At 38.8% G+C, this 27,225-nt stretch overlaps 2 protein-coding genes across 4 annotated transcripts in view; one reads left to right on the top strand and one right to left on the bottom strand.

Moving 5' to 3' along the window:
• Positions 1 to 27,225, bottom strand: part of LOC117374964 (guanine nucleotide-binding protein G(o) subunit alpha-like) — a 170,740-nt gene that overhangs the window by 127,535 nt on the left and 15,980 nt on the right. The window lies entirely within an intron of this gene.
• On the top strand, positions 682 to 25,314 carry cyth1a (cytohesin 1a). 3 transcript variants are annotated; one of them, XM_055223505.1, is made up of 13 exons: positions 706 to 996; positions 15,289 to 15,371; positions 17,556 to 17,620; positions 18,223 to 18,289; positions 18,371 to 18,489; positions 19,102 to 19,182; positions 19,258 to 19,370; positions 19,881 to 20,029; positions 20,114 to 20,225; positions 22,608 to 22,684; positions 22,754 to 22,822; positions 22,909 to 23,063; positions 23,543 to 25,314. In XM_055223505.1, exons 1-13 carry the CDS (start codon positions 918 to 920, stop codon positions 23,619 to 23,621), a joined length of 1,248 nt encoding a protein of 415 aa, XP_055079480.1. In that variant the 5' UTR covers positions 706 to 917; the 3' UTR covers positions 23,622 to 25,314. The 3 variants fall into 3 exon arrangements, with proteins under 3 accessions (XP_033827605.1, XP_055079480.1, XP_055079481.1); XM_055223506.1 differs by lacking the exon at positions 706 to 996 and adding an exon at positions 6,408 to 6,617; XM_033971714.2 differs by lacking the exons at positions 22,608 to 22,684; positions 22,754 to 22,822; positions 22,909 to 23,063; positions 23,543 to 25,314 and adding an exon at positions 21,112 to 21,282 and having other exon boundaries at positions 682 to 996.

The following is a 27,225-nucleotide window of genomic DNA, read 5'->3' as shown; positions in this document are numbered from 1 at the left end:
AGCATATTTAGGGTGAGTTCTTCTCTCAAATATCACCTTATGATGTCATGTGGTAATACAGGAAGTGCTCCACTGTGTTTTTAAACTCCATGCACCTTCACTGGAATCATTTGGATAATATCAGCCCTGGAATTGTAAATGTAGATAGACAAATAATAAAGTGTTACTCAAACATGTGTGAATGAAACAAAACACAACTCTAGGTATGTTTTCGTGGAGGTAACAGGTTTATAAAATGGCTTAAAGCTCATAAGAGTCAATTTGACATAATATACAACCTTTAATGCCAAAGCAACTACATATTTATGGAAACAAGCAGGTGCAGACAGACCCCCAATCTGAAAAGTTACATAGTGCATTTTTAAATGAAACATGATATTTGTGCTAAATTTGTCCTCGCTATTTTTGAAATCACTATATTTCCATCTGGTTACCAAGCAACTAAAGTCTAAATTCAACATCAAATGATGGAATAAAATAGACAGTAACCATCTTGCAATGGCTTTGGCTGATAACAGTATATTGCAAAACTTATTTGTGGTCCATGCTGTCCTGTCCATAACACGCCCTTGTTTACTTGAATATCTGCTGAATGAGACAGTCAAGTAGCACGTGGGAGAGAGCAAGGCAGAGAGAGCAGAGGAGGATGGCAGGAGGCTGAGACAACAGGAGGAACAGGAACAGTGAGGAAGCAGAAGTCTTATCTGAGAAACTCTGAGGAGGAACTTTCCACACACAAATCTCGACTGAAGCGAAAGAAAGTGTGACGAGCTGCGCATTCACCTCTGTGGGGATTATGGCTCTAGTGCAGTGACACACTGCAGAACCAGGAGGCTATTTGAGGACAAACCATTCTGCATTGGCTTTTTATTAACCTCAGGGAGCATAGGACTGTCCCTGCATGTGTTACCGCAGCTATGGGCACCGTGAGTGAGCTATGTGTGTCCAGCCTTCAGACCTTCTTGTGCCCAGTCAATTCTGGTCAACCACCTGCAGGTATCAAAACTTAGTCCTAATTCATTCTGTGTTTTTTTTACTGTTGACATTTGATTCATAAATCATTAGTCTTGATATAAGTAATAATCACAATAGTTTTATTTACAGTCATACAACTGGATATTATCACATCAGTGCTTAAAAAGTGTATTTGTAACACTTGATTGCCAAACATACTGTCTTCTATACCATTGTAGCTCTGTGACAAATCACCCTCTTAACCTGGATAAGCAACTCCCAGGTGGATTTGAGCTGTTTGAGGCTCATAGCAGATGATTCATGTTTCAAATATCTAGCACTAACAAGGCACACGATGTACAACAGATAGTAAAACATTATGTTGCAGTTGTGAGGAGGAGTGCACTTTTCCCATAGTGCCGGTCTATGCCCCCGGCCATGTGTTGACACGTCAGGCTTTACATAGTTGGTGGTGAATCAGCTGACTGCATGCAAAGCAAAGCAAAAGGGGGAAGCAATGCTGTCTCTGTGGTTTCAAAATAACTTCATCAGCACCAGCACTGGGCTTGGTTAATGTTTAAATGATGGACATACAAAAAGGAAATTATGAATATGAATTAGAGAGAACTACATTTGGCATAGCAACTGACACATTTATAGTAAGAACCTGATGATTCAAATGTCAACCGGAGGCAATACTGACTGATGGAGTATGATTCTGCAAACAATGTTGCACTACACAAGAGTTTTGACAAGACTTTAATTGATAATCCAACAGTGAGTGGAACTGTATATTGCCATGCAAGTCCCCACTTTCAAATAATGTTTATTATCAAGAGAACTCTTCTGGCATTTGTTTTATCTTTGATATATTATTAAGACTCAAATATTTAATGTGTAATTACTGTAAATTCAAGTTACATTCCAAAAGATATGATAATGTTTATTCTGACAGACTAAACATAACCTTGATGTAAAAACTCCATATCCACAACCACATCAAAACAAATACAGTAGCCTACACAAATACAGCAGTGAACAATAAAAAAGAAAGGGTTTAAATTCAACTTTCTATCATCAAGTCCTTAAAATGAATGGTGGCCAGTTTATTACAGTTATAATATTAACAGCATCCAAGATGTGACTGTAAAACTTTGGGCTGTGGGAGTGATCAAACATAATATTTGAAATGACTCATTCATGGTAATAAGTGATTCAGAATAAGTTAATAGTTAAGTGTTTGATGAGTTGTTATAAGATCTCTAGAGCTTTAGCTTTTCCCAGATATTCCCAAGCTCCTAACTGCACATCTTCTAGTCCTATCTGTGTGAATGGAACAGTAACGTCGTAGGCATGATAAGTGTGACTCATTATGTCCCAGAAAACAAAGGCAGAGACTGTTAGCACACATTCTTACTTCTGATACATCTTTGGTGATTACTCTGTTTAGTCTCAAAGCAGACTGTGAAAGTGTTTTTAACGAGTTTAGAGGCTCACATGGACAATAAAACTACCAAAACAACCAAACTACATCACAGTAGCAAAATTCAACTTGGAAGTTGCATCCAATAACAGAATGCCTCATTTAATAGAGCTAAAATCATCATAATATTATTAATCATTACAAGTTGTACTGTGTTAAGGTTAAAGTATGCTTTATTATATATTTTTGTGCTACATTGATACAAAAGACATAAAGATTTGATAATACATTGTTAAGACATTTATTAGCCTAAGTAAAGTTAAAATCATCCGAATAACTGTGACTTGTTGGCTTTTATAATAATCGTATTTTAATGATCGTCATCTAGACTACATGACTAAAACACAGCAAAATACTATGACAAAGACAGCGGCATTATTAAATCAAAATGTCAAAAAAGACAATAGACAATACACTTTATTTGTATTCTCTATATAGAAGCCTTGAGTGGCCATATTTAATTTTTCTAATCTGATTAAAGGTCTACATAAAAATTATCATTTGACTACTCAACTAATCAAAAAATAATAGTTTGTTACAGTCTTATCAAATAGGATGAGTTTTTATGTCAGAATACTGCTCAACAACACATATTCACGATTTGCTGTAGAAATATGAGTTTCTATATAATAATACTATTCTGACAACGCCTACTGTATCTTTTTTAGCTTGCGTGGACTGAATGATACCAGGGGTGTGTATGTGATTCGTGTTAGTGCAGTGTTTATACGTGATTTGGATGCTGAACCAGGCTGCGTTTGCCAGTGAGCGCCTTCAAAGTGAGCTGTGTGGGAATGTAAATGAGGAGGATTTGAGCTCGCAGCTGTGTAAGCCAGGGAAGAGCTTTGAGGGCTGAATTTTATCCTGATAAACAGCCATGAAGAGGCTTTGGCGATAATGCAGAAAATAAGTATTCTTTAATTCTGTTTTGTTATCTTTCATCTGTTTATGAGGATTGAGAACAGTCACAATGTAGCTGCCAAAAATTACACAAGCATTCAATTCTCTCTCTTTTTTTTTTTTTTCAAATACTTTATATCTACACATTCAGCCTATGCTATTAAACCACATATCCACTCCACTATAAGGAGATTTGCCTCCCAAAATGTGTTGTAATCTCACTTTCATTTTCAAAGAGTCAGTAAAAAACAAAGAATGTGGTTAGTTAGAAAACAAAATAACCTTACTATTATGGTGACACCCAGAGGAACAATCAACATTAATCAATATTATGAAATTAAATCAATCAAAAAGATCAATATTGTTAAATCTGAGGAGCAGTGATGATGTCCTGGACAGACAAGGGCTCAGCTGCTGCACCTGTCAGACAAAAACTGTTTTTATGCAGCAACTGGCTTCCTGTCTACAGCATAAATACATTGGCATTATAGTATATATGTTTTAATCAAATTTAACAATACATACTTTATAGAGTCCATTCCGATCCTTCTTTACAGGGTAGGAAAATGAACTTGGTTAACTGTATATTGCATGAAACCAGCAGGGGGCGATAGTGGTTTAGTAAGAAAAGTAATAATTAAGAGAATAAACATGATTGACAATTCAAATCCCCATTTCTCAGATCCCACAAATTGTCTCCTAGGGCAAGACACTTAGTTCACCTGCCCTGTAAAATGTTTGTGTGTAAATGTGTGATCTGTATTGTCTGAGATATTATTAATTAAAATAGATTTTTTATATTTTCAAGTCTCTAAAAATGGTACATGGAACATACATTAATAGATAAAAACACATTTGGATTCTGCTTAAATGATTGTAACATATTTTTCTGGCATGTGGGAGTTATAATAAACTTATATAACATGACTCACCTCAGTAATTAATCAATCAGGTGTGCTCTCCATTTTCATCGCACATAAAACGATAGGAGAAAAGCACCTAAAGGGGCCATTACCTGTGACTGCACCTGTCGAATAAACGCTGTGCTTTTCAAACCATCCCCCAAGTGACTCATGGAGCAACAAACACCAGTCTGGTTTAATGCAGTAGAAAGAAATGAAGTAATCATAATAGTACTTTGTCTGGTCATTGTTAAAAATAGGTGAGGGAAATGTCTATTATTATTTTTGGTTTAGTCCTGGCATAGTCCTCGTACTGACCAGTTCTTTCATAGATCATATTTAGTCCTTAAGTACAGGGTTTAGTTTCCATTGGATGATACTTTATAGGGCTATGAAAGGTGTTTGTGTGAATCAATAAACACATGGATAATTTACTCTCAGTGTATTTACAGCCTGGTTCTTTGCATTTGTTATTTAAGCACGCAATACTACTGTTTTATACTTTATAAGACTTTGTTAGGTGTGTATCTCTTTTGGCAATTTACTGAATACTGTTGGTGCAGAAATGGATAGATTGAAAGTATGTATTTCTTTTTCAGTTGTTTTTTGACTCATAACACAACTAGGCCCAGTTTAACAGACAGTTTAACAGAGCACACTAGTGTATTTCATAAGACAAGACATACATGTGTTTGTTCTAAACGCTTCATAGTATTAATCCTAATTAAGTTACTGTTGGAGTCCATTTATGTATGATGTGGTAAGAGCTGATGAAACAGATTCTGTATGTTGCAAAGAAACCATACAGAAAAGACAAAAGAAAAAACAGGAACAACGGTTATCAATGTTACTTCAGAGAATTCAAGCAGAACTAAAAAGTACTGATGATAAAATTACCAAGTACATCTGTTCACAGGATGCATGATGAGTGAAGTGATAGTGCCACTGTCTCACCCAACATTTTAAAACTGGTGCAATAAAATTAAAACTGTTAAAATAGTGTGCAATTTGTTGCACAAATAACACAACCTAAGCCACTATCTATAGCCTGATTGTGCTGTTGGGGTGCTGCTCATGGGGCTGCCTAGACTAGAAACATGTGGTTATTGAGCTGGATGAGAGTCACATCACACAAACCTCACTGTAAGGAGAGCAACACAACCAGAGCTTTCAACAGTCACTAGACTGTTATATGGAAAATGTTGTGCTTTATTATGAAAGAAAGCCTTTCCCCATTTGGTTTACAGGAAAAAAACAGGAGACATGACCATCTTAACTTTTCATTGCATGTTACATTCCTTCTCTCAGTGCAGAGTCTACAGGTAGAGACAGGTTCAGCTTTTTCAGACAGCTGACGTATACATCTTTGCCAATCCCCAGTGGAATTAGACAAATCAATTTTGAATCATACTTATATAGCCTATACTGTGTTCATTTATAAAAATAAATTAAAAAAATACCATAGGCCTTATTGCCTTTGCATTAGAACATTGTTATGACTAAAGATTGAACTACTTATTTTGGTATTTACGGATACATCAAACTGCACAAGCTACACAAATACAAACAAAATGCACAATCTCGGCCTTTAATGAGCTAGGCCTACTTTATCCCAAGTGTCACCCTGCCCCCTCTGTGGGGTTTGGTCAAATCTTAGCGCAACAAATGGGCCAGATGACGCATTTGCTGCTGTCTGTCGCTTTCTGTCAAGTGACTGGAATGTAGACATAAAAGGAAGTGGGTCCAATTCAAAATCCCTACATGTTTCCATTAGGCCTGATCCCACTTGACCAGGGCACAGTTTAACTGAACTCACAGAAGGCCTAGAATAAGAACATTTTTTGTATCTTTAGATTATACTTTTATTTATAAATCAGTGTTTTGATAATTGCTTCATCTGTGATTTCATTTGTTTATCTATTCATATTATTTAACATTATATAATAAAGTTTTCTTTGCCCATCGCGCTTGGCTTCAATGAGAAAATCTGAATTACAGTTAGACTGTTACATCATATATATTTTAAAGTTAAATTGTAAATATGTTTGCGTTTGTGCGGCACTATTTGGATCTTTTATTGTGAAAGCGACACGAGGACGCACTTTGCTGTACTTCCTGTGCATTGACGTTCAGGAGGTAGATTGGTTGGTAAAGTCTTTCTAACCACTCCCCAGGGCTGTCGACACCGACACCCTTCGTTTACCGAGCAAGCTTTTCTTTAGACACTGGTTAACTCGACAACAACAAAGTTATTCAAAGTCATTATATTTACCACGTTTTATTTCATTGGTACTCATTAGAGCTCGTTGTTTGACTGACTTTACTGAAACTCTCGGCAGACGCAGACAGCATGGTGCTCAAGTCGGAAGACGGGATAGGTGAGTGAAACTGCTTGTAGAAATGCTCATATTTGGTTAGTACAGCTACAAAGTATATGTGTTTGGTATTCTTTGTTTACCAAAATATTATAATTGTTTAAAATGAACATAAAGGCAAAGCTTTTAAGTTATTAATTAATGAGTAAAACTGTGCGTAAAATGTCGGCACGTCGCCTGAAGTTAATGTCCTATCCACTCCATGGCCTTGTTTACTATGGGGGTTTCACCATTGTCTATGTCAAATAACATCACGGATTAATATAATATTATTTAATCCGTTATTATTACATGTATTCCGATATGTTTAGAAATCAATCCTATTACACTATCCATCCTCCTTTTATTGTCTGAATCCTACTCCAAGACGCAACCATAAAACCTTTAATGACTTTGTTTTCCTGTCCTTAAATGCAAAATGTGTTTAACAGCTTTTGTTTGAGACAAATCGCACCCAGGCAATAATATTTCCCGTCACTGTTGCTGAGACAGCAACAGGTGTGAGCTGTTGTTAAGTCATATGTGTCACTGCTATTGAACGGTGTCCTAACTTGAATACAAGTAGGCTCTATTTTGTTTGTGACCAGTGATTCTGTAGAATATGTGATAGGAAAAAGAGTGGTACTATGTGTATTGTCACCAAAGAGTGTTAATGTGTAATGTGTCAGTGAGCGTGAAGCCCCCCCCCCCCACCACACACACACACACACACACACACACACAAGCTTTTGTAAGAGAACGCCTGGTGTCCTTTGGATTGGCTGGCCATGGCAGAATTAATTAGCACCCTGAACTGCGTCACTATAATCTTGTTAGAGTACACTGGATTTTTGTCTGACTGATCCGGTTATGTGCTTTTGCCTTTTGTTCTCGCCTTGTAAGGTCTGGGAACCTGAAATAGTTTGGCCCAAATCTCTGAAACCCGACTTTGATTTCAAGGGGAAAGATAACAGAGCCTCTATTTGTCTGTCTGCCACTTAAAACTGGGTGGTCCAGGAGGTTAAAAGTACTGTGTGCCTGGGCCTGACTGGCACTAATGCCCTTGTGGTTTGTTAATCCCCATCTTCTTCCATGTAATTGTATTTCGGCCTTCTATGTGCCCCATTTGGAAGCAGTCTACTGCTCTGTGTGGATGAGGTAGTGCAGGGTGCGAGTACACTAATGGACATAGTATTAGATGTGATGTTTTGCGTTAAGCTTCTTGGCAACGCCCAGTAGCTGCATTGTTGACATTTAACAGTCTCACTTTTAAGATGGTACATATAAGAACTCCATCTAAATTTGTTAGACAAAATTGTGGTTTTGTGACATTATTATGATGCCAATAAAATATAAACTACCAGCATCTCTGCCTTAGTAATGTTTATTTTCTTGTATTATTTTTTGATAGTTCTTTTAACTTTCTCCTCATTCTACCAGTCTCGTAGTGTGAACATGTGTATATAACTTGCTGCTTTGTGATGGTGTTTCCTCTGTCCCTTTGTTCAGCATCTTATCTCTGTTTTAGTAGCCTCTTTTGGATATTTATGATATTTGCATTGTTCAGGATCACAGAGCCCAAGGATTACACTACGGACGTAGAAGCCATTTTCTCACCGGATGAATGCCTCAACCTAACAGTTTTCACTCAGCGAGAAAAACTCTGAAACAGGAAGTGGGTTTGCCAAATGTGCTCAACAGGAAGTAGCATTTAGAATTTTGTATGGACTTTGTTTTCTTCATAATATTGATATTAAGCTGAACTATTATAAAGATAATACCGTTTCTCTTGCATTACTGCACCATTCAAGTACGCAGGCTCCTTTTGGTGGTATGCAGGTTCCTTCGTAATTTTAATTTATTGCCTATTTATACAAAGATTATGCCAGCTTCTTTTGGTGGTTTAGATTTTATTTAGAAGTCTTGTTTAGGTTCTGCCTTGGACTTCAATTTCTCCTGATGTTGACCTAGTTTAGATTTTGTGTTACTCTGAAAATGCAATAATTCATAATCATAGGCTATTTACTTGGTGTGAAAAGTTGTCCTATATGGTTGATACTATGTGTGGGTCTTTGAGTAAGAGGATGCTGAATGTAGAGCAGCCCTCGATAAGGATCAAGCCTGGCGGCACTGGAAGACAAAGGCGTCTATTATGATTAGAAATGGCACTTCCTGCCTTTAAGCTTCACAAAGTAAACCTCCATATTGACCTATAAAAACATCAATGTTGATAAATGCTAATATCAAATTATTATAATAGGCAGCTCTTTGGTGGGGTTAAAGGATTTAGTTTGGTCCATGCAGCTGCCGGATGTTAATGTTTTGTGTTTGGGTTAGGCTGAACTGTAGTATACCCAGGAAAGCCATGCCATATGTAGTCTTGTTCTGTTAGCCTATCCAGACTTGCTCTCCGTTCCCAGCATTCCTTCACAGCAGCGCGGCCACAGCAAACGAACCAAGGGCAACCTTTGTCAACATTGTACTATTGGTTTGGTGACAGGGAGCCTCTGCTTGAACAGCAGTGTGTGACTTCCCCCGAAATATCTGCTCGAGACGATTTTGAGATGTAATTTGACATGTTGAAATTTTGTATTAGAAATTCCAAATCATAATAATAATTATCTATCTAAAGTTTATGGCAAGTCCAACACCAGACCCGGATCTACAGAGGTGCAACCTCAGTTATAAAATGTTTGCACCCTCATTTCATGCACCTAAAACAATGCCACTTAATGGAAGCATACTATGTTTGCACCCCTTTGAAACTTGAATGTGCTCTCAGTCAGATTGGTCTGCACCCAGGCCTGTCCAGCATTGCTCTAATACAATAATAACAATACGGATCACAACACATTCTTCCGTTGTGACCATTTCAGTGTGTGTATTATCCATGCAGTTTTTAGTAGGTTGCATGTAACAATTTCAAGTATACTGTATTTTCTAGTTGTAAGGAGTTGGAAGCAAAAATTGTTCAGCTAATGATGGTAATAATGTAGAAAAAATGTTACTCAATTCACAGTGAAATTTAAATGGAATAAAATTCAGACTAGTCAAAATCCATTCAATCCATCCATGTCAAGTCCCTGTTTCTGTTGAACACAAATTTACTCATCACATCCACGTAAATCCCACGCAGCACATCTGCTTCTATGAGACAAGAGACCAGCCATGTCGTAATAACATGACCAGCACAAATGCAACAGTCTCTAGGAATGCGTAAGGCAGTGGAGACGGGGCGTGTCAGAAATGTGTTGATGCATTGTTCTTGGGGAATATGCACGCTTATAGTGAGGACAGACCCTATTGTGTGGGAGTGGAGGTGATGGTGATGGCCAGTGGCATGATGGGTCAAGGCTGAGTGGACAGCAGATCATACTAAGTGCTGAGTCATACAGACGTGTCCAACCTAAAGTACAAATGACCTAATGTGTCTAAGAATTATTAGTCATAACTTTTACTTAGGAATCCAAACTTTATTTATCCCAACACAGCATGTGGGCTGGGTGATATGGGAAAAAAAAATCTAATATAGAGCTGTATCTAAGAAAAAAGCTGAATCGCAATTGTTCCGGTTTAAATATTTGATTTATCACAGTTCCATTTAATACTGTTAAACTGCCTTCCCTACTACTATAAATTTGACAATATATTGATGATTTGTTTTTATGGCAATGATACGTTCTATTTATCTATTAAGTACAATTATACGTGACAGTAAGAGAAAGTGGCTTGTATATAGGGAACAAATTATGTTTTTGATTTAAGCAAACGTACAACTCATGACCCCAAATGAAACTATAAAAACACACATATAGTATATGTAAATGTATATATACAGAACATGTAATGCTCTACATGGCAGAGATAGGCCACTGGGTGGAGCCTGCTTGTTGACAGTGCTGGTGGTGTAGCGGTGAGCGAGAGAGTGAGTTGAAGGGAGGGAGGAGGTGAGTAAGGATCCTTCCCAAATGTGCTCTGACGGAGGGAGTGCTGTGCCGGCTGCCTCACTCTGATGTGAGCTGGGCTGGACAGTTTAACATGTGGACGCCTGGATCTACACCTTCAAGTCACAAATACTGATTGTAACTAATGATAAACCAGGAAGGAGGAGAATTTGGATACAGGTTAGTTGTAAAGTCTTGTTTTGTTTGTAATGTATCTATCTAATACTCAGATAGTGACCAATCAACTACTCAAACTCAAGAACATGGGAATATGCTCACTATATATAGATCACTCTCTTATACTACTACTTGACTTTAGTAATGGTATTTTGCTGCGTACGCTTTAGTAGATGTGTGATATACAGTGTAATCAACAGGGCAAGTAAGTAGCGGGCTGCTGTCAATGTGGTGTGAGGTCCCAGGTGTGTGTCTGTGTTAAACTGTTATGAATTTAGAGTCTGAAGGCATCATGTTCTTCATATATTGCTAACCATGTGACTAATGTGAGATGTAATGATTTGTGAGAGCATGGAGGATGCCCTTGTCAAAGATGTGATGCTGATTTGGTCTTTACACTTGGGCCTGCCCCAGGAATGTGCAGTTCTCCTTTGAGTCACAAAGACCAAGCTGTGATCGTCCCACTGTCTTTAGCCCACGTCTTCCAGATCTGCATTGCAATTTTGCTACCAACTCTTGGGCTAACCACTCCATTGCTGTCCACTTTGGGTCCTTCAACTTAATCAACTATTTTTATCACTATGAACCCTCTGTGAAGTTAAAATCTTTGTGCGGTCAGTCATTCCTCACTTTCTAGGGACTAAAATCTGTATATAGTATGAATATACAGTACAGTAGTATGAGTACACACATCATGGATACTTGGGTTAAGGTTAGGTAAGTAGTAACTATGATTAAAGTTAAGTTCAGTCCCCAGGAAATGAATGTAAGTCAGTGCAAGGTACCCGGTAAGCATGGAAACCAAGTGTGCATCTGTGTGTTCAAACATATATGAGGGAATGTACTTGAGGGATTTGTTGTAATAAAGACATCCGCTCTGATCAGACCGACAGTTGGCCTTATGTTGATCATCAACTAGTGTAAAGCAGGGGAGATCAGAAAGCTTAGAGTGAATAGACCTCGGTGCTCCAAAGAGTGCTTTGTCTCTATTTTCCCCTTCTCTGCTCACTTTATTGATTGTTTGTTTTGTCCTGCATCCATTAAATGGAATCTTGGGGTGGACTGCTTCTTGTTATAACTGTATACCTCATTGGTTTGGACCAAAGTTCAATAAGAGCTACAAGTAAAAGTTGTGGGATTTCCGAGACTTAATATCAAAATTGAGTTTAAATTTGAGTAGTATTGACACCACTAAGGAAGTGGCTTGATACTGATTTGAATACAACTAAGACTAAATAAAAGATAAGATAAAATGTAAACAGAGCTGATGTCAGTATGTATATGTATATGTGTGTGTGTGTATATGTATGTATGTATGTATATATATATATATATTTTTTTTTTGTATGTTATCATGTGATCTAGTTACATACAGTCAAATCTAAAACTATTCCGTAAAGGTCACAATTTGTCCTGTATTGAATCGACAGCCCGAGTAGACAAGGGTTTTGAGGGTGAATTTCAGGGCAATAGTAATAGTAGAAAGATTAGAAGCTCTTTTGTTTAGGAACAGCCCGATGCCCAACATTGCAAATCTAGATATTAATACCACAAATGCAAATGGAGGACTCCCGGAGTTGTGGATCATGATACACTTAGTCAACATGCAATTGCATTTTTGACACATGGGGACCATAATGAATATGTATCTGTCTTTCCTCTTCCATATTGCCTCGGTCAGCAGATTGTATGCTGCTAGGAAATGTAAACACATTCACTGTTATCTCCCATCTGCAGCGGAGACCTTGCAACCATTTTTTAAGAAATGTCTCTTATTCCAGTTTTAAGTGTTACTGTTTTTCAACTGTTTTCTTTTGACCCAGTACAAGATTTCTATTAGAAAAGTGTAACCTAGGTGAAAAGGTTATTGAGTTATAGGTGACTTGGATTAAGGTTGCTAAATGGGGTCACATGTTCAGCAAGAGGGGGCTGTAATGTCTACAAGCCCTGAATTCTAATTTCCTTATTTTCCAAGGAGAGTTCTTCAGTGATCTGGGTGGAAATGAAATGTCTGCGTCTTCTGCCAGGACAGCAATAGGGATGAGTATTAGTGGGCTCTGCTGCCATGGGACACAGAGCTATAATTGGTACGTCCCTTGATACCACCTTCCCCCAGCGATCTTAAAGTAGCTCTGCATGACCAACTTTACGAATACTCGCAATCACTTACAAGAGGTTGACAAAAGGGTGTGTTAAAAAAATTCTCACATGCAAGAGGCCTAGAGAATGTGGACTATTTTGAGAGGAGATTTGGGTTAAACTGCACTCAGTAATAATAAGGTCCAGAGGATGAAAAGGCAATGCGCAGATCAGGCTTCCCGGATTTAGCTGAAAATATGCTATTATTAACAACTCAATATTCACACACATAGGATGGGAAAACACAAATGATCCATATGTAGAAATATGTTGTTGGAATTGGGTGGTTTGCCTCAATAAAGAAACCTATACTTATTTATCTCTTCAATTAATTTGGTCTATTTATTTAACCTCCTGTGATTCTGATGACGGGCTACTTTCGTTTGCCAATGCAGAGGTTAGCGAGTGACAGCTAGGCAGGGTTCCCAGTCTCTATCAGCATTAGTAAAGTGAATGGCTCTGCTCTCATCTGCACTGATCAGAAAAAATGTCATCTCCTTACTAATATTTTTCGCTTAAGTGTGGGCAGAGCTTTCCACTTGCTAATCTGGTCTGGAGCACTTTAGTATGGGCCAGCGTGTATGTGTAGCTTCAATCTGATGTTAAAGTTCCAAAGGGATCTCAAAGTGTTTCCATATCTTGTTTGTGCTCTTGAAAGATGCAGACAAACAGATAATTTCTTCCCTCAAATGATAATGTTGTTTTCTATCTTCTCCAAGCTGTTAAATTATAGCCCTTTCTCCTGCTCTTCAAACCCACCAGTGCTGCACTTTGTGGTTGTCCTTTGAGCCCAGAATGCTGTGGTTGTGTTGTGTTGGGGCCTGTCATCTCCCTATGTGTCCGTGGCTCTATAAGCGTCCTCCAGTCGTCCAACTTGACATCATGTTTCCAGTAAAGAATGGCCTTCCTGCTCTCAGCTCACCCTCCCTGTTTGTCCGGCTTGTGATTTTCGCATACTTCAAATGCTTGTCCTTAGAAATGTGGTCAGGTATATGGCATTACTTTTGTTTTCTGAAAATGATTTGCAAAATTGTCGTCCATACCTGCTTCACCAGCTTTGTAATGGCACCATTTCTGTCAATTTTTATTAGTTACAATATAACATTTTTGTAATTATTTTACAATTTTTCACAATTCTTGACATCATCACCAAGCAACAGGGACCTCCCTTCTCTTATTACTATTAATATCTTATGTGTCACTACGTGTTCAACAAGAATGGCTTATGCTGACTCAAATGCAAAAGCTACTCATTGTAAATTGGTTTCCAGTTCCCTCCACCTTTACATTTTTCTATGCACGCACACACGCAACACCGGTTTAAAACAGGTACGCTTTGTTTGTGATTTCTGTTTGAGGTAATGGTCCAGTCCATATGACCTTTTGTGCCAGTGAGATTGCAAAAACCGTGTTCATAGTTAGCAGCTCTTGTCATCAGACAGTTTAACCTTTGGTCTGTGCTGCAGTTGTAACGTTGGAGGAGGGCACGGAGGTCAGCCAGGGCTCGTGCTGCGTGTAATCAGAGACTGTGACAGAATGTACTTGAGCAGCAGCTGAAGCCCCAGACTGAAGGACTGACACTGTACCTGCTATGAGTCCTGATGTGATGGACACGAGAGAAGCAATGCAATATGTCATAATAAAGTTTGTGGAATAATATAGTAGATAAGAAATTAAACAAAAACATCTCACTACAGTGCAATACCTGGAACTTTAAATCAATACTAGTACCAAATATTATTATTATTTATTATATTGATTTCCTGAACAAAAACAATACAGACTTTTAAACAGTGACATTTAATACCATTGATAGTCTTAATTTTTTTGTCTGTACTCTGCTACAAACCACATGCTTTTACTGACTGAGGGTTGGCTGTAGACCTCCCAATTTAAAAAGACCCAAGCTGATCACTAATGAATAGAAATGACTGAATCTCAATTTCTGTTAATATTCTTAAACACACAGCTATAAATTATTGTTATAGTAGTTATAGTACTTTAGTTTTTGTACTGTTTTGATCCTTTGACCATACTAACTCATTTTCATGACTTAAAGCTTTCACACTATGATGATGTAGAGTAGTAGTGTAATGCAGGTAGTTGTGGCTTTGAAGGTGCAGGTGCGTGCTCTGTGCCCATCAATCAGGACAAATTGCTTTGCCTTCAGTCCCCCGCTCAGACAAACCTAATTATAGCCACTTTCAGAGTGACTGACAGCCAGGTGCTTTGAGACCTGTCACATTTGTGCTGCACGGGAACTGCTGCTTAGCACTTTGCGGATGACCTAGACTATTTCTTTTACTTAAAAATGTTGTCTGATTTGACCACAGCTGACTTAAAAGCATGTTGCAATATAAGTTATGCTCTGTAATGTTGAGACTAGAAGATGTTGAATCTATCTCTGAACATGTATTTCACTGATGTGTTTTCAGTGCCGGACGACCTCACCCCAGAGGAACAGCAGGAGTTGGAGAATATCCGGCGGCGCAAACAGGAGCTGCTGGAAGACATTCAAGTAAATATTTTAAATAAATGATCAACCAAAACGCTAACCTATCACTGGGAGCAAAGGTACTCCCTCTGACAGTCCTAGGCCTGGCACAATCCCAGCATGCACCTTCAAACCCCATCCTGGCAGTGGAGCGGCCGAGTATTCCCATATAAACTAATCATGTCAACCACAATTAACAAACTTGATCAGTTTCAGAGATAGTGGATTATTTTTGCGCCCTGGAATGTACACATTATCAAGGGTAGAAGAGTCTTTTACCAGATTTACAAAGCTACAGATTGACAGTAGAAGTGGATTTCTGCAGCTAAACGGGCGAGCAGAAAGTTGGGATTGGTGATTAAGAGCGTCTATAAATTGCCCTGTGATCTTGACTAATATATGTATGCTCACACTGATCCAACTCAATAAGGAACTGTTAAAATCAAAAGTGGTTTAATGGACACACACTTTTTTATTCCTTGTTGCATTATGTAGAGTTTATAATTTTTTTCCAAGCCTCTCTGTAAACATTTCAGTTGAGAAGGAATTTGGAGAATTTCCTGCCAAGGTATGACTTGTCAAATACGGTGTTTATGTTTATTGTCTCTGAATATATTCTTAACTGTGAAGAATTCAGCAAAAGGTTCATTATGAAACCTCTTTGTAAATTCTTGATATTGATAACACTGTTTACACATCAGTTACTTACTACTTATTATTGTAACTCATTGCTATACTACTTCTAATTTATATTGAGAGACACAAGCATACAAGTTCCTTCTTGATATCTAACCCTGCATTTATTGGATTTAACATATTAACTTAATATAGATTGCATAAATGGAAGAGGAAATAGTTTTTAATTGTTACTTATTGGAGGACAAAAAAAACTACTAAAAAGACTTCAAATCCTGGATTCATGTTGGCAATTTTATTATTATTATTTTTTTATGTTGCTTTTTGATATTGAGCTACAACCTCCTTTACCAGCCTGTAAGGGAGAACAGAGAAAGAACAGAGAGCTATAATCCAGATGTCTTCACCCAGAGATCGTGATCTGACACCAGGTCTTTTATGAGTCTGGCCCACCACGACTACCCCCTCCCCCCACGCTGGCCACCAGGCCGCACCCCTCCCTCCCCTTTTCTTCTCCTCATTGTAGATTGACACTGACCCTTCTCCTACTCCTCCTCCTCCTACACCAGTGTTCCCGCATGTCAGGACCCCTACCTCTGCCACCTACCTTCCTGCAAGACCACGGGCTTTGTCTGAGAAGTCAAGAATCTGAGGAATGCATTGTGATTACGCAGGACTTAAAACACACATGTCCTCTTTGTGTTTGTGATACAGAGTTACTATAAGCAATGTATTTTAAATGTACATCTGTCTGCAGGGTCTTTTTTTTTTTGGGATGCAAGTTTTCTTTTCAAATGTATTCATTCATCAACTACAATTAACTCCTCTCTACTATTTTGACACCTTTCTTTCAAAACCAGAAGTGAGACTTCAGGCCGGAAACACCGCACAGGAGTTGTGAAGTTGCTATGATGCAGATTTTACACCACTATTTGACTGTCATGAAATCCTCACACCTGATTTCAAAACATTCAATTTGTGGGAAAGTTAGCCAATTTTTGCTTGATGGGTGCATTTTAGATTTAAGTATACTATATACGTACATTGTTGTATAGGGAATGTTTTAGATCATGAATCCTGATCAGACTAAGAGGTATATAACATGGAGAGACTCTGACTTTCTTTAACACACGGTCAATACTTGGTACTGCAAGATTTGTTTATTGAATCTAATTTTTCTCTTAACCAGTTTCCTGTTTACTCCATTTACTGACCTTCAAGTTTTTTTAGTTTTTTTTAATGTAGTCAGTCTGGCACCAGCAACCCGGGCTTCAGCAGCCAGATACTGTCTATAAGTTCATTAGTCTCTCAAAGTACATTATAATCCACCACTATACCATTCCACCATGTTAGTATTGAGGTTATATTTGTATAATTAAATTCAGAGTTGGAAAAGTTATGTCACTCCCCAAGGTTTAATAGCCCAGTTCTTGGAAGACTTTGCATGTTGTTTGCATCTGTCACACCCTTTTCTCTGATGACATGTACACATTGGGACCAGTTGTAATTCTGCATAATTTTTCCTTCTTCACATAACTCCTGTTTAAAAGCCTTTGTATATGTTTTCTGCAGAGGCTAAAGGATGAGATAGCAGAAGTCACATGTGAGATCGAGAACCTGGGCTCCACAGAGGAGAGGTAAGAAAAAGCAAAACACTATTTACCATAACATCGTTGTTTAGCCTGCCTTGACTTGTTTGCTTTATATTAACTTAGCAAATGAAGATGTCAATTATTCATGGTTGATGGGTGATTCAAGCCAATCCCATCACAGGTCCTCCCCCAAATTGGCTATGCTTTTAAGGCACTAAATGTTTTATCAGGCACACCCCCCCATCATGGGAGACCTCCTTCAATAATGCAGTGGGTGTAGGCGCTGCAGCAGACAATGCATAGTCCCAGGGGAGGCGGCGTATGGTTGGGTCTGCTTGACTGAATAGGACTTGTATCAGTTCAGAATCTAAAACGCTCTCACATGGCCCATTAAGGCTCCCTGTGCATTGTGTGATCAAAGACATGAGGCCTGAGCTCGCTGATGTATTCACCTTCATGAAGCTCAGGAGTCCAAGGTTTGGGCTGACAAAGCCAAAGGAATGTTTTGGAATAAAGTGGTGACCTCTCACCTTTGAAGTGTAGTCATGGATACGGCAATTTGTATTTTGCATTTCCTACATCTGTGATACTTAAAACTTGCACAAGAAGCACATCAAATATTGATGTCATAACCAACTTTTTTTCAGGAAAAATATGCAGAGGAATAAACAAGTGGCCATGGGCCGAAAGAAATTCAACATGGACCCCAAAAAGGTAATGCCTTATAAAGTCTTAAATGTACTGAAACTTTATCTGACATGATCAGGATGTAACCTGTATTCTTCTCCTGCACAGGGGATCCAGTTCCTCATCGAGAATGACCTATTGAAAAACACAAGTGACGATATTGCTCAGTTCCTCTACAAAGGCGAAGGTCTTAACAAAACAGCCATTGGAGATTACCTTGGAGAGAGGTCAGAAAAAAAAACAACTTTATCTTATCTCTCTTGTTTGTGCCCATTTTTTGTCCAAAGCAGAGAGCAGAATGGATGTGACTTATGTAATGCTACATATACTTCAGATCAAAAACCATTAACCTCACATTTTTAATTTTAATTAATGCAAGTTTACTTAGTAGTATCTACATTTGATTGATCTTGTACACTAATGATGTCGACCAGCATTCATCATTATGGGATGCATTCTCAGATATTTGCTTTATTAAATGGCAATGTGGCACATATTCAGTACAACTGTGGTGGAATTGAGCTCTTTTTCAATCTTATTTTCTAAGGATGTGAGACAGGGTGGGAGTATGATGGGAACCCGAGATAGGATTGGTCACTTGTCCACTGGGAATTCTGACTGGATATGACTTGTACTGGCGAGATCCATCCCATGATCCCACAGGGCATATAATTTACTAGGAAGGGTATAAAGTTCAAGGCTGATGTCATCAGTGAGATGGCTGGTGGGACAGTAGAGTTAATTTTCAAATTTCCTTTATTAAAATGTTAATTTTAAATGAGTGAACTGGTTTACATAAAATCAATTACTGGTTTCATTGTCTTATTTATCTTCTACAGAGATGACTTCAATATAGAGGTGCTCCATGCCTTTGTAGAACTTCACGAATTCACAGACCTCAACCTTGTTCAGGCTTTAAGGTATAAGAAACTTTTCTCTTGAGCAGAATAATTGGTGTGTTGTTAGTTTTCTGACACTTTTCTGTCCCCTCATAGACAGTTCCTTTGGAGTTTTCGGCTTCCTGGAGAAGCTCAGAAAATCGACCGTATGATGGAGGCCTTTGCACAGCGCTATTGCCAATGCAACCCTGGAGTTTTTCAGTCCACAGGTACAGTAATGTTATCCAAGGTTATATTATTTTTTTCATATATTCTGTTATATGATTAACATACCATAGTTCTTGTTCCTGTAGCTGAATTGCTTATACAACAGACATCAGGCCGCCTAAAGGGCACTGTATTACAGGAATGTAAATTGCTTTTGGAAATTATTCCACAATCACTGATGACTGCCTCTTAGATGGATGCAGATGGATTTGAATAATGTATGACATTTCTCCACAGGCCAACAGCACAGATAAAGTGCATATTCAGAGACATGCATACACACTCTACTGCCCACACTCGCCCCCTGACCCCTCCCACTGCTGTGAGGCAGTATGTGTGCTGTTTGTGTCCACTGGGGTCTCTAAAGAGCCCTCTTTCACTCAGCTCATTTACATCCATATTTAACCACTGCATTAAACACAATTAGCCTTCTATTCTAACCCTATACTCTATTGTAGAACGCACATTTTTCTACCTCAGTTTATCTAAAAATATCTATGTTTATGTTTCAGATACCTGTTACATCCTGTCATTTGCCATCATTATGCTGAACACCAGTCTACATAACCCCAATGTGAAAGACAAACCAACCGTAGAGCGATTCATCTCAATGAACCGAGGCATCAACGATGGGGGAGACCTGCCGGAGGACCTGCTGCGGGTGAGGACTAGCCCCCCTTCCTTTATGATCTGTGTCATTTGTCTTTTTTATGAGAATTGCAACTCATTTTCTCTCAATGTGTAGAATCTGTATGACAGCATAAAGAACGAGCCTTTTAAAATCCCTGAAGACGATGGGAATGACCTCACTCACACTTTCTTTAATCCTGACAGAGAGGGTTGGCTACTCAAACTGGGTGAGTTTATTGTTTTAAACTATAATGAATAAATACCACTGATGTAAAAAAAACAACAACAAAAAAACAAACAACTGTCTATTGTTTTTAAGTCATACTTTTCAGGAGGAATTTCTTCAGTTCATGTCTGTGACTCATAATCAGTAAATACATTTGAATGCCTGTATGAACGTGTGTGTGCGCGAGTGTGTGTGTGTGTGTGTGTGTATGCAAGGGGTGTGCACATTTTCAGTGAGACTTCAGAAGACATCTGGCCTCTTTAATGTATAATAAATGTGGCCCTCAGATCAGACCACTACATTTGGAATCCATTGAATTATTTAATGGAAAGGGTTGATACATGTGCACATCAAATAAAATTAATATTATTTTGGCATACAGTATTGTGTTCAGGTGGTTCAGCTGAATACAGTCTACAAGTTACTCTTTACAAGCAGAAACCATCTTTAATTTCTCACATTGCTGTTTTTCCTGACATCTCTTTGTTGTTCAGATTCACTTAAAGAGAAAAAAAAAGAAATGTTAGAATTGCTATCCAACCAGTGAATCGTTACAACAATCTCGAAAAAACTGGTCTCTTAATAAATATACTACATAATGAAAATTAGTCTACAATCATGGTGGAAGCTATGGTTTTGTAAATAACACAAGGTTCATATTTGATCTAATGCTTTACAGTAAATGGCGCACGTTTAAAGTCACAACAGCTCCCTCTTGTGGACTGAGATTTAAGCAACATAGACTTGTCAAATCTGTGAAGCATTAAATCAAATCCTCCTTGGACCAGATTAACAGGATTGTGGTGCTGTAATTCCTTATCATTTAATTTGATGATTTTGTTTCTTTTCCTCTTCGTTTGTTTGTTTGTTCCCATGTTTTTCCTCAGGAGGTATGTACATCTGCTCTTCTAATGCTAGTCCATCTCCTCAGCTCTCCGGTGCTTTTGGTGGTCTGCCATGCTTTTGTTCTCTTTCATACAGGGTTTTAATGTGTTTTTTACTGTCTGTCTCCATTGACTGGCTGTATCTAAACTTCAAACATGTAGTCTGTTATTGAGCTGATGGTCCACAGTGTGTTATCTCAGTGGGTGGATTTGTCACAGAGGGGCGAGGGCACGGTTCAGGGAGCTGCTACTTTGTGACCACTCGCTGGGCACTTTAAACCTGTTTTTCTCTGTTGGCTCTGGTGGTCAGTCTTTGATCTTGTTTTGTAGAAGTTGCATTATACCTCTTCTCCATACAGCGAGCACAACAAAGTGACCTTATGACACAAAATTGGCAATCTGCTCTATGGCATGGAAGGGAATACTGCACCTTTTCAACATGTTGCTTTGCTAATAAGAGTCTGAAGTACACAGCAGGATGCTAGACTGGACTGGACCGCTATTAACTAAACGTATGTAATCCTTAGATAACACATCATTTTAAAGGATACTTTAAAATGTCGTCATATCATTAATTGATAATCTTAACTCCATCGTGTCCGGTTCAGTCTAGCACCATCTTCCCCTGCAACAATCTGCTGGAACCTCACATCTTGTTTCACACATTGTTGCTTGGGAGGAGGCTCCTATTCTCTATTTTGCTGCTGCAGGAATTGACCATCAGCAAATCAAAACTTACAAAATCAATTATTCAACTCCTGATTCTGCCATCATTTCACCTGTGTGTTTGTCTGCAATTGTCTAGTGGAGATCTGCCTGTCCAATGTAGATTCAAAGTTAGACTCAAGCCTTATCATATGCAGCACTACTGTTGCTATATGATAGTACAAGTGTGTTTTTAATGTGTAAAACTTTGCATAGTTTTGTGGTGGATGGGTTTGCACTAACACTGGTGGTGGGGCTTGTATAGCAGGTTAACAAACAGCCTATAGACGCTGCAGGCATAGCCCTACATCTAAGGCCTCCCACAGTACGCCCTCCATCTGGTATTGTGATCAGGTGTCTCCTCTCAGGAAGTTTGAGTCACAAAAGGTCAAAGGTCAGCCCCCAAACAGCAAGTATTCAGCAAGTTAACAGTAAAGGCCTCACTGTTGAAACAACATAAAACTTTATCCAGAACCTCTTTTTGACATATAGAAATTCAAGTTAAAATAAGTAAAAGAAGGATAACTAAATAGCAGTTTACAGGCAAAAGAAGAGTAATATTATGATAACAGTGTAAAAAACCTTATGCAATGTGGATAATTAGAACCTGAAGGTTTATGTTTGAGTGGGCTCATGAGGTTTTATGAGAGGGGACATTAAGGGGATTTTTCATGTGTCTGTCTAGCCATACATCTGTCTGCCTGTTGCTACCCGGCCTGGTGCTTCATCTCTCCATCTCCACCATCTCTCGCTTTATTGCTTAGCCTTTCTAATTTGGGCTTTCTGCTCCACAGGGGGGCGTGTAAAAACCTGGAAGAGGCGATGGTTTATCCTCACAGACAATTGCCTCTACTACTTTGAGTACACAACTGTAAGTTGGAATTGTCACTACAAATTTACTTTTGTGTATGCTGTTTGTGTATAATGTGTATTTGTGCAGGACAAAGAGCCAAGAGGAATCATCCCACTAGAAAACCTAAGCATCAGGGAGGTTGAGGACAAGAAGCCTGTAAGTACAGCTCCCACTGTTGGTGAAAAACAGCATTACAATAATCACACTGTATTAACTATGAATATTCCTCTCCTTCTCTATAGAACTGTTTTGAGCTTTTCATTCCCGACAATAAGGACCAGGTGATAAAAGCTTGTAAGACGGAGGCAGATGGCCGTGTTGTCGAGGGCAACCACACCTTCTACCGAATCTCTGCTCCAACTACAGAGGAAAAGGATGAATGGATAAACAGTATCAAGTAAGGACAATTTTCTGTCTGGTTCAAATCATTGCATATTGACAATAAAATATATTGTCCCAAAACATACACAGTTGCTATACTTTTTTGCCTTTTTCGATTAGCCTTGTGATACTACTTTACATTTAATAATTAATTTAACATGGACAATAAAAATCAAATTAGTAGAGTAATCACATAGACCAATAATTAGATCTGATAATCAAATCTAAAAAAACACCTATTGATATTTAATGAATGGTGCGACAAAATAAAAACAACAAAAACAAACTAAGTAACCATTTCAGTCTTAAGCATTTTCAGTTTTATTTTTGTTTTTACATTTTTGCATTTCTCCTTGTTGATACCTACATATGGGTGAGCAGTCAGAAAGAACATGCAAATTGACATTTCATTAATCTAGTAACTCAAGAAATGTGATGATCAGATTTCTGGTGTGTATGTGAACAACCTGTATAATCTATCCTTTTGTGCCACAGAGCAGCCATCAGCAGAGACCCTTTCTATGAGATGCTTGCAGCCAGAAAGAAGAAAGTCTCATCCATGAAGAGGCACTAGAGCTGCTGTTCTCTCAAATCGTTGCACTTGACAGAGCACAGGCCACACCTGCCCCTGACCTCTGACCTCTCCAGGATCTTTCTCTTGGACTCAGACTGAATCTGCCCTGGGACTGTGCCGGCTGGGAGCAGAAGCATGCTGCTGTGTGTAGATAAGAGTCTGGACTGAAGCCTCCTATGGGCATGTCTCTATCTAATGGCTTTGCGTGTGCTCTGAGTCTGAGGGGATTCAAAACCCTTCTTTAAACAAACATGCCCTGTACACCTGGTTTAATCTCAGCAGGTCTGACCAGTTGTATGCCAAACCAAAATATTTGTGTATCGGAAATTTCTAATGTTCTTTAATATTTTAAAATATGGCTATTTTTACAGCTTTTATGTCGACTCCAGTCATTCATGTATTCTTTTATTGTTTTATTTTAAAAGCAAAACTGTTAAGTGGCTGTGTGTCCAATGGATTTTTATATAAAGATTGAAAACAAAAACAGCTCTGTTAACATGTTGCCACTCGGGAGATTGTTCCAGAAACGTCTTATAGCATACTTTGACGCATATCCTTCTCCTGAGGAATGAAAGGCCAGTCTGTTCCCCAAACTGAGGTGCTATTGTGGGCTGGACTGCTCAGTGTGGGACATCCTGCTCTAGGTGAAGTGCCAGCTGTCAGAACAGGGGCTGCAACTAAATTTGCAAAACTGTGCCTCATCTAATCCTAGTACAGCCCACAGAGGAGAGGGATATGGGCCTCTCTCTCCTCTGTGGGTGGGACGTAAAGCAGAGGAATTTAAGAGTTACTGTTTTGAGGAAGCAGGTTTTTCATAATAGTTGTGCCCAGTGTTGCAGAATAGGAATCTAATTTCAATTCTCATTTCATGTACTGAAGATGCTTCCTGGGAATTGTAATCAGGCTATGTGTTTTAGTTAACCTTTGCCATCTCAAATATCTACTTTCTAAAATGCCTATCTTCCTAACCTAAATGTACTTTTTTCTGGCTATATAGTGCCTGGTGCTCTAGGTTAAATATGAAAATGCTGCTGGTTAGCGAGAGTAATTCCCTTTTCTTATCATGTCATTGCTTTGTTATTTTGGTCAAGCAGTACCAGACTGTTTTCTGGTAATTTAAACCAATTCATTTTATGTTGGTAAATCGTTGTACCATGTTGTTGCAATATTGCTCATATAGGCTATTGTACTGAAAACTTAATAGTTAAAATGTTTTTGTAATTGCATATAGTGGTGCACATGAAAGCTTTAGAGGATCAGGGTGTCTCACAGGATCAAACCAGACTTACCGGTAATGTGCTGTCAAGAATGTAATGTCCCAAAGACGCGGGGCAGTGCATGTCACACACTGCTTAAAAACAAAGCTTTGTCAAAGTTTTGCCAAATTTATTCAAAGTAAATTTATCACTGCATTCTGATTTGACTGGATACATTTTTTTTTCTACTTTTTGTGCCTGCTGATCATTAACCTGTCATCTTTTATTTAAACTGCTCCCTCCAGTGATATAGTAATACAGAGATAATGCAAAACAATCATAAATCTAGACAGTATTGGATTTATTTATCAGCATTGTACATACTTAAATGTATATTGGGCAAATGTCTTAAGTTGTGTAATTGCATTCTTTTCATTGTACCATTTCTGTTGCTACTGTCTGTTTTGAGTTAAGAATTCTGTCATTGTCATTTAGTCAAAATAAAATAAAAACAAAAATGTGAAGGAAAAATGAATGTTTCTGCATTTAGACCCTGTAGAGAAAACACAAAAAAAAACTCAATTCTTAGTAACTTAATAGGCCTACAACTTCTTAGTCTACTGTTACTTATAATAGCCTAAGACAATACCCCCACTAGACATGAGGTATATGTAGTAAGTAGAGTCATTTACATGTTTGACACTCTTTACAAGTAGGCTGCATAATTGCCTGTTTAGCCTCATGACTCCAGCAGGTGGCAGTGTGCACCACAAACTTGAAGCTGCTGATAAAGGCTCTCACTAGTATTGACTTCACCTAAATTGAGCTTTTTGCAATCATCTCCAGACTGACCCGCGGTCCTCTGCTTTTTCACAAATGCTACTTACTTTCAAGGGTCATTGAAATTAAATCTTAGCTGGCTCTTCAACCAAAGTTGTTTTTTTTCACTCTTAATGTTCCTTTGTGGCCTTATTTACAGCTTCATTACATCTCTCCTCTTCACTTGCTCTCTTTTTAAGGTATTTATGGCGTAAATGTCAGCGCAGTGGGGAAAGGTCGATATTTACAAGTGAATATGTATCATATTAAATGATGCCTGGAACAGCAATCAATAGAAATGACTTTTCCTCAGTGAAAGGGGCCGTACAGGAAACACAGCGGATTCAAAAGTGCTGCAATGAAGGGCATGTTTGGAGTCAGCACAGTGAAGAAACCCCGTCAGCCATTTATCATTTCTGGCATCTGGTTGTAGCTCATAGTTACGACCTGATGTTTGACCTTTTAGGCAGTTCTGATGAATTTCTTGAGAATACTGCAAATAAAGTACGTGATAAGTGGTCAGATTTTCCGTTTAAGTGGCATAGACTATTTGGACATTCTTCTAAACTGCAGATACGTTTTTGTTTTTTATTTAATTTATTTATTTGCCAACACCCCTTGCTGGTTATGGCATACTTTATGATTTTTTTTTTTTTTCTTTTTTTCTAAAAGTGTCCTTCAAACAGATCTGTAAAACGCAGCCAGCAAATACACAAACCTTGTGGGGGGTCTGTAATCCTTGAAGTCAAACAATACTTTGGTTGCTACAGTAAAGTGAGATGATGTTGTTTGGGAGAATTATACAGGGGCCAGGGGAGGTGACCGTGGCTGATGGGAAATGCGAGGCTTGTTGCCACAGTAGAAAAAATAAAATAGCCTAGAAAAGGCACCACAATGAAAAACGGGGACTTTTTGCATTTTGTACCAAATGTGCTGTTCATGCCCTACTCAGATTTCTGTGGATACAAGTGAAACATAGGCCCACGGGAAATTTGACGAAACTGATATGTCCAAGTCTAGAGTTGGTCTAACAATAGGAAAGAATAGGAGGAGGACACAGAAGCAGCTTAAGTGGAACAAGATGTACTCGGTCACGAAAAAGCCTTCATGGTACGGGACATGTGACCCACGTGAACCAAAATAACAGATAGGACGTGCCGCTGAGTCACGCGCGTGTTGCTGATATTGCCAAAAGGCCCGGCCCGGGTCGACTCTACGGTCGGCGGTCGCGGGATCCTCCATGTGTCCTCCTCCCGTAAAGTAAACCCATGTGCGGCCAGCGAGCCTCCAATTGGGCCCAGACGGTTTCCCAGAAGCACGCGGAGGAGAGGCCTTCCCCCTTTTACTCTCCCCCTCCTCTAGTCTTCGGCGCACGGAGTACAATGCACCCCAGAGTGTCCGAACCTGACCTCAGCCCCTCATAGGAACCCCCACCATACCAGACCAAAGAATGCGTGCACTAAACGCTGTCACGCAAATCCTGCAGGCAATGGACGCCCCGTGCGCAACCAGCTGCAAGCAAAGCGCATGACCAAGTTGACACGGTGAGTATAAAGTTCGTGTGAATCATCTTAGTTTTTAATGCTTTT

The sequence above is a fragment of the Periophthalmus magnuspinnatus genome, chromosome 8 (genome assembly GCF_009829125.3).
Source record: "Periophthalmus magnuspinnatus isolate fPerMag1 chromosome 8, fPerMag1.2.pri, whole genome shotgun sequence".
Classification (NCBI taxonomy): Eukaryota; Metazoa; Chordata; class Actinopteri; order Gobiiformes; family Gobiidae; genus Periophthalmus; species Periophthalmus magnuspinnatus.
This window is presented reverse-complemented; position numbering and strand designations above follow the sequence as displayed.